The following is a 16,383-nucleotide window of genomic DNA, read 5'->3' on the forward strand; positions in this document are numbered from 1 at the left end:
AGGGTGGCTGCAGGAGGAGGGTGGCTGCAGGAGGAAGGGGCGCATTACGGAGGCTGGGGCGGCTGCTCAAGGGGACCTGCGGGTCCTCGGGGGGTTGCTTCGCTGAGAAGGAGCATGGGGTGTCGGCTCCTCTCTCAGGTCAGTAGGGACCTCTGCTCCATCTCAGATGGAGCCTCCCCACGTGCCAGACGCAGACAGGCCAACAAGACGAGCACAGCGCTGCCTTCCTTATTCCCGTGGGGGAAGGCCCATGAAACATGCACTGCCATATTCACGCCATGGCTACACAGAGAAGGAAGTTCTTGGCGAGCTGGCTAAGTCACCTGAGCAAGAGACTTGAACATTTCAAGACGAGAGCTATAGCGTTGAAGGGAAGCACGTCCGAGAAGAGAAACTGGTGTGCCAGGGAGTCTGAGCTCCCCAACCTCCTGGACATGATGCAAGCGTTCTCGCCAACCGTCTACCCGGAGCAGTCATTTCATCTCACAGGACACCCGTCCACCACCCAGTCGCTCTCTCTGGTAACCCGTATCCGTGTGTCTCCCTCGGCCCCCGCGGACGCTGGGCCTTAGGCCCGCTATGTGAGCAGGACCATGGCCGGGCCAGGTGGCTGGGCTCTGCGCACCCTCGGGACGCAACTCCTCCCCTCCCGAGGCCGCCCATCTGCACGGCCAGGACGCCAACCCCCGGGACCCTGCCTGGCAGCCTGCGGGCGAGCGGGTTCTGAGCGAAGTGAGGTGCACACTGTGCTGCAGAGCAGGAGATGTCGCGTCCTGTTCTTTCAGAGGCAGCCCACCCGCCCAGGGAGGAGGGGTCGCCTCTGCAGATCCCTGAGGCTCAGGGGAGCCTGGGGACTCAAGGTCACCGAACTCAGCTGCCCACCTGTCCCCACTCCAGGTCTCAGGGTCCTGCTCTTTCCCAGTGGGGCCCTCACCTCAATGTGGCCCACCGCTCGGGGCTGGGCACTGAATCTGTGCTGAGGCTTCCCTGCCTGTAGGAGGAGTTTGGGGAATCCGTCATCTGGTTATCTCACTTACCCAGCCAGTTTCATCTCTGCAAATAGTAATGTATGATGAAAGTCTACGTCTAAACAAGTCTAAAAGCAATCTGTAAGTACTAAACAAAAACTCTAAGCATGAAGAAGCATTGAATCATGGAGCGCTGTAACTGGCAGAAATTTTTCTTTCTGAACGGTAAAAAGAAAAAGAAAAAAAAAAAAAGAATATAGCCCAGATTCAATGGTATCTTAGCTTGGCTAAAACACAGGGCATCATCACAGTCAATTTAAACATTTTCATATTTAAATAAAAATATAAACTATACAAATATATGAATACGTATATTTTCTCCAAGGATCTCATTTTATTTTACATCGCTGTGGGTTAGTGCCATTACCACTAAATACAAAACTGGACTTGTAAGCGCTGCATATGTTTATTCTATGCAAGGAATTGGATTTCTTTTTTTTCTTTTTTTAAAATATATTTTATTGCTTTTTTTTACAGAGAGGAAGGGAGAGGGATAGAGTTAGAAACACTGATGAGAGAGAAACATCAATCAGCTGCCTCCTGCACACCACCTACTGGGATGTGCCCGCAACCAAGGTACATGCTTCTGACTGGAATTGAACCTGGGAGTTTTCAGTCCACAGGCCAATGCTCTATCCACTGAGACAAACTGGTTAGGGCAAGGAATTGGATTTCTGCATTAAAGAAAAATTGGCCAAAACATTATGGAAAGGTAACGTGAACACAAGCTTGCAGCCAGGGCTCGTGAATGTAAGAGCTGAGATGCTACTATAACAAGGAGGACAGGAACCAGGTGTTGAAGCAGACAGCAGCTCAGTTTGCTCTCACAGAACAGCGAGGGGTCCTGGTGGAGCTGTGGCTTTGCCCATATTTGTTTAGGAGGGACCGGGTTCTCTCCAGCTTGTTGCTCAGCCTCCCTGGGGATAACTCTGCTCAGGCATGAGAGACAGAGGCTGGTGTATCTGCACTCTAGCAGAAGGGAGGGGGAAGAGAGAAATCCTTGGGAAAGGGATTTTTTAAAGTGAAAATTGAAATAAAGCTTATTCTGTGATCACAATGCAATAAAATTAAAAGTAAGTAGCAAAAGGATGACCAAACCCATCTTAACAACTTGGAAACCTAAAAAAATACTCTCTTAAATTAATCCTGAAGATGGAAAACAGAAACTAAACCAATGAGATACCGCAAGACTTTTGCAGAAGAAAATTTATGACCTTAAATTATTTGTTATTACAGAAAAAAAGGCTAAAAATTAAAGAATCCAGTGATCCCTATTGAAAAAAAAAAAACTGGGAAAATTACCACAAAATAAACCTAAAGAAACTAGGAATTATGAGAATACTACATGTAACATCATAGAAAACAAATTTGAAAACCTAGAGGAAATGGATGTCTCCCTAACTAAATATAAATCACCAAGATCCACCTGAGAAGTGAAACTTTAATGTGGAAGTACCACAGGAGAGAGCAATCAATCCCACCAGGGCAATATGGTTTTATCCAACCTTTAAACAATTATAGTTGCAAACATACTTAAATTATTCCAGACTATAGCAAAAGATGGAACGCACTTGAATTTATTTCATAAAGAGGTATAACCTTCATATCGAAACCTACTAAAGATAATAATACAACTTTTTAAAGTATGTGTCAATTTCACTATGAATACAGGTACAATTCCAAATATAATATTAGGGAAAACAGAATCAATGAGCCAAAGGAGTAGTTAATATGACTGAGAGTGATTTATTAAAGAAATGCGAGGTTATTTAATAGTAGTAATCCTATCACCTTAAAGGACAGTCATTTTAAAATATATATTAATAAATGTCATATTTGATATGATTTAGCAGGCATCTCCAATTATAAAAACTGTAAGAATTACAGCAATAAAAGAAACTTATAATATAGAGTGTTTATTTAAAAAACACACTAAGAGCATATATTGTTCTAATTGGTAAAACTTTGCAACCATCTTAATTAAAATTAGGAACTTAGTAGTTAAGCTTAGTATCTTCATTATTATTTAATAGTCTTGAGGATGTCTGAATAAAATAAAATGGCTGGCATAAAAAAATGGAATAGAAGATACTGTACAGAACTATGTATTTTGTTGGTAATATGGATGCATGACTAGGAAGATTATGAGAAATGCAAGTGAAAAACACAACCTTTGCAATGAACAAAATTGGCAAGATGGCTGGATAGAAGATAAATATCTAAATAGCAATCTATTTTCTCAATTTAGGTACCTAGAAATGAAAAAAAAAATTATATTTACAATAGCAATGATAAGATATTTAGAATAAATTTTCTAAGAAAGACATAGGAGGATCACAAGACCACTGACAGATTTCAAATAAGGTCTGACGAGGGAAAGAACATACCAAGTTCTTGGTTGATAAGACTTAACCTCATCAAAATGTCAACTATCCTATATAATAAAAGCCTAATATGCTAAGTGTCTGACCATTTGTTTGACTAATCATTTGCTATGACATGCACTGACCACCAGGAGGCAGACACTCTGACCGGTAGATCATCTTGCTGCTGGGGTCTGGCAGATTGGGACTGGGGAAGATGGGCCGGACACGCCCTGGAGTCCTCCCACGGCCCCTCCCCGGCCCCAGGGCCCATCGTGCACTGGTGGGATCTCTCGGCCTGGCCTGTACCCCTTCGAAATCTGGGACCCCTCCAGGACCTGTCTACAGGCCAGGCTGAGGGACCTCACCAGTGCATGCATGCACTGGTCCTCTAGTATAAATATAATGCCATTCCAATCAGAATTTCAAAGGGCTTTGTGTGCAGGAGGTGGGAAAGGGACTAGATAATTTTATGGTTAAATATTTCTATATGGATATAGAAAAAAAATATTCTATATTCTCATCAGATATACAAAGGAGAATATTTGTAATATACAAAGAGAGCTCACAATGTGATTCTAAAAGGTTAAAAATCTAATATATGGATAAGGATATAAATAGGCAATTTTTAAACAGACACAATTTTTTTAATAAACACATTCTTTAAACTCATCCAAACAAATTCACTGATAGTCAGGAAAATGTAAATTAAAGTAAAAATGAAATTTTACTTTTTAAAAAACTAAAGAGAATTATACTTATTGAATGCAGGGGCATGTATAAAAGATACTCACAAATGCTGGTAGGTATAAATGTAATATGGTACGGTCCTTTTGGAAAGTAACATGGTAACACCTATGAAATTTTAAAATATGTACCATTTTCTGACCCTGAAATGCCAGCTTCTTGGAAACTGTCCTAGAGAAATAAAATAACTACCTGGAAGTGAGGCCATATGTACAATGATGTTTATCAAAGTACAGTTCATAGCAGAAAAGATGGACACAAGGTGGTTAAATAAATTACGGCCCATTCGCAACATGAAATATTAAGTAGCCATTAAAAATACAAAATAATTGAAAACTACCGTATACCAATTTGGAAGGGATACCATGAAATCCTGCTTTGTTCTTGTACATGCATATACTGGATAAACCTGTCTATAACTGTATGAAAACGGGGGAAAGGAAAGGCCACAGACCATTTGATAACGTACTTTATTGGGGTGGGTTGGGAGAAGAGGAGAAAAGGGATGTGGGAACCCAGCAGAGAGAGAAAGGGAAAGAGAAGATTTTTAGAATGTGTAATATTACCAAAGTGTGCATTTACGTAAAGTTATGAAACCACATGTGGGTATACAACTGTTTTACAGAGGAAAATGTAAACGTCACCCATTAGGTTATGATTGAAAAACCATGCGACTGAATTGAGACCCAGGGGAAAGGCATCATAAAGCACCACCGTCCAGTCGCTATGGCAACCTGCAAAGTATTTCTGCAGAGCAATTCTCTCCGCTCCCACACGTACCATCAAAACACATACACTAAACACTAAAATTTAGAGGGAATTGGTTGCTTTATGTATTGTATTATCACATTTCATAGAGCCATTGTACATAATAGGAAGTTTATGTTAAATCCATATACTCTTATATGGTCAGGTCCATCTACTTTTGTTTATTTTGATGACTATGGTTTTCAAAGGACTAATAATATAAAAAAATAATAATTTTGATGCTATAGTACAAGGTGAAGAAAGAGACTACTAGCAAATATAAGGTGTCCTTTTCAAATAAATATGTACACATATGTACATACATATACTTACTTTATATACTATGTTATACTATATAATAGTAGCCCATCACACAGTATTGTGCACAGTAGGCCACCTGCTTCCACGGGAGCTGGGAGGGACCCGTGCCAATTCCACGGGAGGCAGGCCCACTGTTTCCACTCTAGGCCTGCACTAGGCCACGGAGGCTGCGGGCTGGCCCCCGTGTCCCTGACCATGACCGCTCCAGCTCCGGGGGGCCAGCCCGAGCCGGATGCGGAAACGAAGCAAATATCCTCCAGACCGCTCATGCTGTCCGCTCTCAGTGGCCGCCCACCCCCTGGCACTGGGGGACTCCAGCAGGGCTGAGAGGACTGGATGCCATCTTGTGTCTATGGATGCTGCCATCTTTGTGACAGAATGATGGTTAATTTGCATATTACCTTTTTATTAGATAGGGTACTATCAGCTTTTATCATTTATGTCAGCTAATTTCAATGGTACTAAAATAGTGAGCTATGAAGATAATAATATGTAGATAAAATTGTCGCGTGTTTTCCATTATGAATTTTGCCTTTTTCTTGATATACTTTTATGTGTTAAAAAAAAAAATACTTCACTATGAATTTTGTTGAAAAAGAAAAACCTAAAAATCATGGAAGATGGAATTTGGGAAGAGTTATAATTGTCATGCTTGATGATTATTACCAATCCTCACAAATATTTGAACTATGAAGTTCCAAAGCAATTGTGCAACAAGGTCTCACAAAGTAGCACATCCTTTAGGAAATTTAGGGATAATTGGTCCCAGGTTTTAAAGTGCATTGAAGATTTCTTCCCACCAGAGACTTTTCCTATCCTTCAATCTCAAAGTCCCTGTCTTACTCTTCAACTTTGACCTGCTCTGCCAGAAAGCTTTCCCTGCCTTCCTCCAGCAAGGAATGTTTACCACCAGCGCTATAATGGGGTGTGTGGGGTGTATATTCTTTTCCCTACTTGGCTGTGAGCTCCTGGGGGCCAAGACCAAGCCTGGCCCTTTCTGTACCTCAGTGTTGCTTACATACTTCTTCTCAACAGGCCACCTAAGTGTTGCTCACTTCCCGCTTCTGCGCTCTGGCTCAGATTATCTCATTCTTAAATATCTCACCCTTCTGGGCACTCTGCTTCTTGCATAGTTCACTGTGCTCCCCTCTGAGAAGCTCCCCTCTCTGCAGACCGTTATGCCCGGCATGCACACGCATCTCCCTCTGTGTCCACTCGTTGCTGCCAATGGCTCTCTAATCGCTCCATATGCGCACACTTCGGATCCAAAGCAAGATCCCAAAGAGGAACTGGGGGGGGGTGGGGGGGGGTGGGAGACTATTTTCTGAATTTTCAAATCTCCTCGTACCAAGTGTAAGTAATGTAATTGTTAATTCTGGTTAAGTTAAGGACCAAGTCTTCTCTCCATGGATTCTCACTGTACCCTCCAATGTTTCAAATTAATAATTTTCTGATTTGTATTTAATGGATTGAGTAAGGGAGATAATATATGACGGTGAAAATAACAACTTAGGTGGGAAATGAATAAAGGACAAATAACTCAAGGCTGGTTTTCTAGAGAAACCCCCTGGTTTTCTAGAGAGTTGGTGCATGATAAAAAATATTTAAATAAATAAATAAATAAAATTACCACAAATTAGAGAGCAGAGGGGATGCAGTACTCTGAAGTCTGGTTCAGTGCATTTATCCAGCCATTTGCCCTTGTGACTCTTCTCCACAAAACTCTTTCCCACAAAACTGTACCCGTTCTTCAGAGCTAATCGCGGTTTGACTAAAAAGACAATTAAAACTCTAAGCTAACTTTTCTATAAAGACAGTTTCATTTTAAAAACGTAGAGCCCGCCATTAAAACGCATGTGCAGCACCCATGAGTGAAGGGAGGGCCTCAGTGACTAATGGGCTGATATCCCGTCCTGAACAGATGGCACTGCCATCAATAGCTCATGCACCCTCGGGCCAAGACCCTCCGCCAGCTGCAAAGTGCATCCGCGAAAGAGGCAGGAAAAGCTCCTGTGTCACATTCGACTTCGGATTCTGCCCAGAGAGAGTGTTTTACCAGATTCTCGTTATACGTGCTCGGCGCTTCGTTATCACGTCTTCCTCTGCGAGGCTGGTGCAGGGTGAGGGCCCCAAACCCTGCGGAGGGGAGCGACTAAAGAGCAGCACCTGCTTCTCTGGTTACCCGGCGGGAGACCACTCCTCCACGCACTGCTCTTCGACCCACGCAGTGCCCTGGCTGACCCACCCGAGGGACAGCAATCGCTAAGCCTCATCATGGGAAACACAGACGCCCTAAGAAACGTGGAATTCCAGATGAGTGGGAACGAATATTGACCTTATTAGTATTATCAGACTGATAGAAAAGTTGGGAGCTGGAAAATTAATATACTAGAGGCCCGATGCACAAAGATTTATGCAGAATAGGCCTTCCTTCCCCTGGCTACCGAGCACGGCCTTCGCTCTGGCCAGAGCCACCTTTCCACCTTCCCACACTGCCCAGAGGCCCCGAGCAGCTGGGGTGGTGCAGAACGCCTGCGTTATCACCATGGCAATGACGCAAGCATCCCACCCCGCCCCTGGCACCTGCACATGCAAATTACACCACCATCTTTGTTGGGTCAATTTACATACTCACTCCTGATTGGCTGGTGGGGGTTGCTAAGGTACGATCAATTATCGTGCTACTCTTTTGTTAGGTAGATTCCCAAGGCTATTCATAGGAACTGGATGAATTTTACTCATAATAGCGGGCCGCTATATTTGCACGACAGAACCAACCTTCCTAATTAAATACATACAAGTTTGAAAAAAAATTAAAAAGTAAGCATGTGGCCAAAGCAAATGTTTCTCATTTCAGAGGAGAAGGGAGTGGTGGATTCTGTGGACTAGTGGCCCAAAGAGTCCAGCCACACATGACAATAGCCACATTGCTACTTCTCTGCGGCAGAAAACCTTGCTTTCCCTTACGATGCCAACCACAGGTTGGTATCCGCTTGCAGCTGTTCTGACTTTTCCTGGTAGACGATTCAGCCTTTCTTGCTAAATAAGTTAAAAAGCATTAAGATGTGTCACATTCATGTGGCCATTTTCCCCGGCATTTTACTCTCTTGAAGGCAACCCTAGGTCACAGGCTATGCCATCCTTCAAAGCTAGGTGGGCCTGAGACAGTCCTTCACTTCGGCTAAGCATCAGTTTCAGTAGAGCATGAAATTTCAACTTGGACTTTTGCAAAATGCCCAACCCAACGCCTGCCATACAAGGCACTCAATGAACGGTAGGTGATGAAATTATTTCTCCAAGATGACATTTTCTGGTGAACAAGAGACCCTTTGACCCGAATACCCGTGGCAAGGTGTCTTCCCCACGTGCTTTGCTCTGCTGGACCTGACTGCTGAATGTGAAGGGGTCAGAGAGGAGGGTGTGCCTGGCTTATTGCTGCTGTCCTACGGCCCTGATTTCTTCCCATCCAGCACACTCCTGCTCTTTCTGCCCTCTCTCTGCTCAAGATCTAACTTCTTAGGAAACACACGCCTGCTTTCAAGGCCTCTGAAATCTTCCCCTAGCTTCCCTTGACCATTTTACAAAAAAACGCAAACAAACCAGCACCCACACCCTCCTTTACCCTGTTTTCTAATTCTACACAACAGCAGCAGCTGCAGCATCTGATAATTGTTCTACTTGTTTGTGGACTACCAGGCTCCCCGAGGGCAGGGCCTGTGTCCTTCACACCTCCCTTTCTCAGATCACTGCAGGACACAATAGGCCTCAGAAGTGGTGACTGAATAAATGCTTTCCTGAGGAGAAGCTGCCCCCTGCAGGCAATTGCCTGGAAGCAGCGGGAGACCTCTCCCCGGTCCCTGTTGGGTCTCCTTCAAGAGGGGAGACCTCTGTGCTCAGGGTCAGGCTGAAAACCACAGCAGGGAGTCTGAGAAGTGTTTGTCCTCTGATCTGTCAGCTGACTGTCTGTTTCGCCTTATCACTCATCCTTCTTTCGCTTGTTAGGGTGTCATCTCCCTTAATTTCACATTTTTAGGAAAAAGCACCATGTCCACATAGTTTTCCACCACGGCTAACCTTCATGTACTGGCTTGTGCTTTGTGGAAAACGTGAGCCCTCTTCCTTTTGGATTAAAAATAATATTTCAGCCGAAACTGGTTTGGCTCAGTGGATAGAGCGTGGGTCTGCGGATTGGAAGGTCCCAGGTTCGATTCTGGTCAAGGGCATGTACATTGGTTGCGGGCACATCCCTGGTAGGGGGCATGCAGGAGGCAGCTGGTCAATGTTTCTCTCTCATCGATGTTTCTAGCTATCACTCTCCCTTCCTCTCTGTAAAAAAAAAAAAAAAAAAAAAAAATCAATAAAATATATTAAAAATAATAATAATATTTCACTTTTTTTGTTACTGCCATTTATAAAAATATTGTGGACATTTATCATGGTGACAATAAAAACTAGGAATATAATAGGATAATTCTGAGAAAGCAGAATTTTACTTAAATTATTTAGAACAGTTGCTCCAAATTACTACCTTCCTAGGTATCTAGCTATAATAATATAAATGTAATATGCTAATTAGACCGGACATCCTTCCAGACGACCTTCCGGACGAAGCTGGGGCTTCGAGGGAAGCCCAGATCCTGGGAGTTCTCCGGCGGCCAGAGGGAAGCCTGGGTCCCGGGTGCCAGAGGGAAACCAGTGCCGGCAGTCAGAGGAAGGAAGGCCTGCTCTTGCATGAATTTCATGCATCGGGCCTCTAGTTAAATAATAAACTTTAAAATATCAAGAGGAATCAAAATATACTCATTCAATGGACTTATCCTCCACTGACGGCCTGTACAGCAAATAGGACCATCACTGGATTTAAAATATGTAAACTGTATTTATAACACTTGTGAATTGTATACTCCTTATCACGGACTTCATCGAATTACAATTAAGGAATTATTGACCTTCTGGATGTTGAGTGCACTTGGTTTTAACTTTAAACAATCCACTCGAGGTCTGTCATTTTCTCCATGTCGATGTCCAGGTTTTAATGGCTAATTAAAGATTTCAGATCACATACCCCTAAGCCTAAACTGATTAATTATGATTGACACAATCCCTGCTGCTAAAGTCTGAATCAATGGCAAATTTACTCACAGAATTTGTTCACACAGCAGTTTCCTTTTGTTAAGTATTGTCCTTTAAGAAAAAAAAAAAATCAGCTTACACCAACATGCCTTTTCTGGCTCAGAAAACAAGCAGTAAATATTTAATAGCCTTTTACATGGCTAATCCTTTACAAAGTAAATTGTGTTAAATCGCAAGAGTATACGCTTTAAGCTCTCACTGACCAGCACCACCCGGTGGGATCTGAATGTTGGCAGGAACACTCTCTCTTTTGAGTGTTAGAACAGTTGACCACTGAAAGTTCCAGAAAAAGGTAAACAGGTGAATCCTACATTCCATTTTGTGAAATATCAGAATCATAACCACAACTGTAGCAACAGAGCATTATTGATATGTAGGATGTATCCTCATGAACTACAGCAATCATTTCTAATGAGAAGTATCATATTGAATAATTATAAAAGACATACTTTTAATTTCATTTTCAATCTATGTTCATTAGCAACAGCAAAGACCAAATCTTATTTACGCAGAAATGAGTTGCAGTATGCAAAATGAAGGAATCAATAAGACTGCAGGGAAATTCCACGAGACAGGCACATATTTGCCCGAAATAAGTATGAAGCTACATATTTCACCATCTGAGTAAGAATACCTGAAATTCACATGCATTTGAGTGCTTTAATCTCTTTTTATTTACAAAAAAAAGTCACACACCCAAAATGCTATTTTAAAAATCAAAGAAATCTGTTCTGAATCCCATTTCACTACTTAATAGAGCAGCTGAAAAATAACTTAAAGATGTGGCCATATGGCATGAAACTCCAGAGCCGAGGAAAGAATGAGACACTGTAAACATGTAAGAAGCACTAAGAGGAGGCAGCTCTGAGCTCCGTTCCTGAAAGCTGATGACGGAGACCGTCTCTTATTGATGACATTTGAGGACACGGACTCACTGGTGTTTTCCAAAACAGGAATTCTGCATTTCAAGTGTCTGAGAGACTCAGCCTGGGATCATCTGTACAGAAAGACTCCACAGAATAAATTACGGAACTTCCCAGCACAGCTCAATTAACTGAACAAAACGAAAGGAGAAAAGCTCCAATCTGGTAGCCACAGAGAGAACCTGGCACCATTTTTCTTGAAGTTTACAAGTGGATCTCGGAGCATTTAACAGATAGCTGGAATTTGAGAGTAAAGACAATAGGGGAGTTGGTTTAGCTCAAAGGATAGAGTGTCAGCTTGCAGACTGAAGGGTCCCAAGTTCAATTCCAGCCAAGGGCACATATCTGGGTTGCGGACTCAAGCCCCAGTAGGAGGCGTGTAGGAGGCAGCCAATAAATGATTTTCTCTCATTACTGATATTTCTATCTCTCTCTCCCTCTCCCTTCCTCTCTGAAATCAATACATATGTATTTTTTTAAAAAAAGACAGCAGGGAGGGGGTGAGGCTCTCAGACTTTGACCCCTGCTGACATGACATTGCCATGGGAGTCAGGAGTCAGGTTTTCGCCTTCTGGAGCCATTCTATTACCGATCTGAAGGAAGAATTGTGGTGTCTCAGTCCCATGTCCCCCACCTCACCACAGGCCGAGCCGGAGCTTCTGTTCCCTAGGAGTTCCAGACAGTCCCTTCCTCTAGAGCAGTGGTCCTCAGCCTTCCTAATGCCGCGGCCCTTTAATACAGCTCCTCATGTTGTGGTGACCCCCAAGCATAAAATTATTGTCGTTGCTACTTCATCACTAATTTTGCTACTATTAGAATCATAATGTAAATATCTGTGTTTTCCGAGGGTCTGAGGCTCTACAGCAGCGTTTCTCAACCTGTGGGTCGCAATCTGTGGGTTGAGAACTGCTAGCAGGGTAGCCAAAGACCATCGGAAAACACAGATATTTACATTATGATTCATAACAGTAGCAAAATTAGTTATGAAGTTGCAAGGACAATAATTTTATGCGTGGGGGTCACCCCAACATGAGGAGCTGTATTAACAGGCTGCAGCACGAGGAAGGTTGAGAACCACTGCCCTAAGTGCACCTTCTCGATGGAACGCCAGGGCATGGGCACAGCCTCACGTCCGTTGACAAATGACTAAACCATCTGCCTCATAGTCCTGACCCAACCCCAGGGCTCTGACGTCAGTTGTGTGGACGTGAACGGGTTCAGTAGAGAGGTCCTGCCGGCAGGCCTCGGGATGGCCAAGGTGAGTGGAAGTCTCTGTGCTCCGTGAGCTCGCAGACCAGCGGCGAAGGCACCGTTGCAGTCGAAGCTGACAAATGAGTCGGGTGCCCAGGCCAGGCCCGGAGCTGCAGGAGGGACTGGCCGTGGGGCAAGGGCTGCAGGTGCTGCTGCTTACAGGGCACCCAGGGCCGCAAAGCAGGTTCCGATGTGACGTCGCTGGAAACACGTGCATGCCTTAGAGGCCTCCTAGGCCTTTCCCTCCCTTCCCTCCGCCCTGGAAAGGGAAGGTGACCCTGGCCACCAGTCCCTTCCTCTGCGGCTGGCGGAGAAAGGGGGCGTGCAGACGGGGCGGGCGGGGGTGACTGGCAGAACAGGAACGTGGGCTCTGCTCCTCGGCCCTCCCAACCCGCTTGGTGACAAGGCAGCAGGGGAGGAAGAACGATGCTAACACCCCCGTTTGCTTACACACCGATGCCAGCTGCTGCCCTCGGCCACCCACGGCCCCATGGTCCCACAGCCACACAGCCGGTCGCTGTGGAAGTCGGGAAAACCACCACTCCGAGCCCCATGCTGCACCCACGGCATCTTCCCCCAGACAGATGACGTCCTTGCTGGTAGCAAGTGCTGAAAACACGACGGAAGACCGGAAGCTCACAGGGCAGGGAACGCGAGAAAGGAAGGAGATCGTGGCGACGACTGAGGAAATCCTGGCACCCCAACCTGACCCCCTCTCACCCCCCTCCCCGCCCCCCGGGCAGCCCAGCGCCCCCTCCTGCCCAGGGAGCCTGGCCTCGAGCCAGTGGCGCTGCCCTCGTGTGCTGCGCTGAAAATAAAACAAAGGGTACCATTCATCATATTTTTCAACAACTGGTTTCTTTTCTTAGTTTGGAAGAAAAACTTGGCAATCATAAAGCCAAGTTTTGTGTGTTTTTTTAATTATATATTTTCTTCTTAGTGTCAAAATAAACTGAAAAGGAAAAAAAATGCCCAATGGTTAAGAAAAGAAAAATACACAAAACCCTTCAAAGCGCGGTGGGCCACACACTGCTGTTCGAGGCCCCGAGCCCTGGAATGCTGAGCGCCCAGTCCCCTTCCCCACCCCAACCCCCCACTTGCTCCCCCCCCCCCACACACACACACACACACCCCGCCCGGCCAGCGCCTGCCCCGCTCCCGGGACACGTGGCTCCGCAGGGAAACCCGAATCGGCTCCCGGCGTCAGCCACGCCACGTGTTTACTTTAATCACGGTGACATTTGCCAGATGGTGTCGTCCAGAAAACCCCATCTGAGCTGGGGAGTGCGAGAGAGCTCGGTGGGACATTCCAGAGAAAATTGGACGCAGGTGTTCCCTCCTTTGAAGATGACTCAGTTTACAGAAATACGCAACCACGAAACACACCTCGATGGCGTGAATGGCCACCGCCTTCATCCCCTGCGTGGGGGTGCCTGGCCCCTGGAAGAAGTACCAAGCCCGTGTGGGGTATGGACGGATGGTCATGTCGTTCTGTTATCAGCTGCACAAGCCTAACCCCCTAGGGGTGTTCGTGCGGAGCATGGTTTGCAGTCCCCACATCCTCCTCCTGCCTGGGAGGGGGGAAGCTGGTCAAGAGCATGAAGCCAGCTGCTGCTCTGAGGAGCCTCTGAGAATGAGGAGACCTAAAAGAAGGGACCCAGGGACGGTATGTGCTGACCCCTCTGCTGTCAATACAACAGCTTCCTCCACCGAGGCTGAAGCACAATGACAACATCCACTTCAGCAGCTCGGTCGCTGTGCTATGGGCTATGAGAGGAAGGACAGATGTTATGAAGTATCCAACCGAACCTGGCGGTCTTAGAAGGCTCTTCCGAGGAATGGGTGTGCTGCCCCAGAAACTACAGAGCCGAGGGTCAGAGCAGTGTTCGGCAAACTCATGAGTCAACAGAGCCAGATATCCACAGCACAACGGTTGACATTTCTTTTGAGAGCCGAAAACCGACTTCTGCGCATGGGCCACGAAGTTTCAATCGCCCTGTACATGCGGGCCCGCACATGGTGTTTTGTGGAAGAGCCACACTCAAGGGGCCAAAGAGCCGCACGTGGCTCGCGAGCCGCAGTGTGCCGACCACTGGGTAAGAGCATGGACTTCAGACAGCACAGGCCCAGACGGAAGCCTGCACCTGCAACTGACCCGCTGCATGGCCTCGAGGAAGGGACTTAGGCTGAGCCCCGGCCTCTGTCCCAGGAAAGCAGGAATAACAGCGAGCTCAGAGGAGCCTGGGAGAATCACATAAAATGATGTGCATGTCCAGTGCTCCCCTGTGCTCGGCACATGCTTCTGCCAGGCCTGCAGCCTGTGAGAACCTCAGTGCCAACTTTAAGAAAAGCAATCATACAGTGACAAATGTTAACTGGACTTACTGTGGTGATTATTTTGCAACATGTACAAATCTCGAATCGTTATACTGTACACCAGAGATGAATATATTGTTAGGTCCCTTATGCCTCAATTAAAAATAAACAAACATACCTAGAACAATAATTTTCACAAATAAGCTTGTAATTTAATTCAGATTGAGAAAATAAATCGCAACACATTTCTTAAAAGTAGAGGAATACTACTAGTACCACTATTGCAAATTTCCTGAAAAATAACATGACATTTTTATTCATCTCTGAAATACTTTTCTATGTGTTTTCCACTTTTCTTTGGCTGCACAACAATTTGTCATTTTTTTAAATAAAGAGAATACAAAGCTAAATCATTCTTCTTTCTAGAATGGTTGATATACATTTTAATTGTTAATGGTTAGCATGCACCTTCCCAAACATGCAACTTCACTCACAGATAGACATGCTCTTTGTAGCTCTAGCAGAGATTCATTACCTAAAAACATGTTAGGTAGAATGTTAGGGAATTCTATTTCATGTTACTTTCATGACAAAAGGGGATAATCTGGTGCGTGTGTAACTGTATCTGCTACATCAATGCACACATTCCCGAGGCCAGAGATTCTGTCCGGATGGACACTGTTAAGAATGACACCCTTGGTGTTAGATGTTGTGCTATTAATATCTGGGAAGGTTTCCCACAGTCTCCACCCCTCCTGCACCTGGATTCTCTCCCTCCGGTGCCGGGCAGCAGGGACACACCCACTGGTGATGCTCTGGCCCAGCCCTGTGTGGCGCACACCGTGAGTGAGGTGAGCATTCCCAGAAGCCCTCTGATGCTGGAGGAACAGGCAATAACCGAACTGCATATGCGAGTGACTAAGAACCACATACATATGTCCCACTAAATCCTAATTACCCCCAGCTCAATGCTCCCTTCAACTATGTCCAAAAACGCCCCTAGTCGTTCCCAGAACCAGCTACAGAATCATCTGTGGGGCCCGATGGAAATGAAAACGGGGATCTGCCTCTTTAAACGCATCCAGCGTTTCGGTGACAGCCGGGCACTGAACCAAGTACAGGCCCTGTGCTACGGCCCAGGCTGTGAGCCCAGGCGGCTGATCCTGGCCACTCTGGTCGCACTAATCGTGAAGGGAAGTGTAATGAGCAAGTATTAGTGGGAAGAGACAGTAGTTTCAACAAACTGTGGCTAAAATAGCTTACATTTGCAAGTTTTACAAATCCTAGGCCTCACAAGGGTTTCATGCAAGTGAGGGCACCTGCAGCTGAAGATTCATCAGCATCGTCGTAACCTGTGCCACTGAAATGCAGTAGGTGCCCAATAAATACTAGGAATAAAGCTCTATCCGGAGGGACTTTACAGTCTTTTTGTTTTTATTGATTTTTTACAGAGAGGAAGAGAGAGGGATAGAGAGTTAGAAACATCGATGAGAGAGAATCATCGATCAGCTGCCTCTTGCACACCCCTTACTGGGGATGTGCCCACAACCAAGG

The 16,383-nt window shown here is 45.3% G+C and overlaps 1 protein-coding gene across 8 annotated transcripts in view; it reads right to left on the reverse strand.

The window, feature by feature from the left end:
* The window catches only part of FTCDNL1 (formiminotransferase cyclodeaminase N-terminal like), a 153,480-nt gene that overhangs the window by 100,776 nt on the left and 36,321 nt on the right, over positions 1–16,383 (reverse strand). The window contains exon 7 of one of the 8 annotated variants that reach the window (XM_084893284.1): positions 1,709–1,995. The exons of 5 other annotated variants lie outside the window; for them this stretch is intronic. In XM_084893284.1, the coding sequence (XP_084749410.1) occupies positions 1,937–1,995 (59 nt within the window). In that variant the 3' untranslated portion in view covers positions 1,709–1,936. Of the gene's footprint in view, positions 1–1,708; positions 1,996–7,034; positions 7,343–16,383 lie in introns of those variants that run through there. 2 more of the 8 variants (XM_084893285.1, XM_084893282.1) reach the window with 2 other exon arrangements.

The sequence above is a fragment of the Pipistrellus hanaki genome (genome assembly GCF_964339955.1).
Source record: "Pipistrellus hanaki genome assembly, chromosome: 8".
Classification (NCBI taxonomy): domain Eukaryota; kingdom Metazoa; phylum Chordata; class Mammalia; order Chiroptera; family Vespertilionidae; genus Pipistrellus; species Pipistrellus hanaki.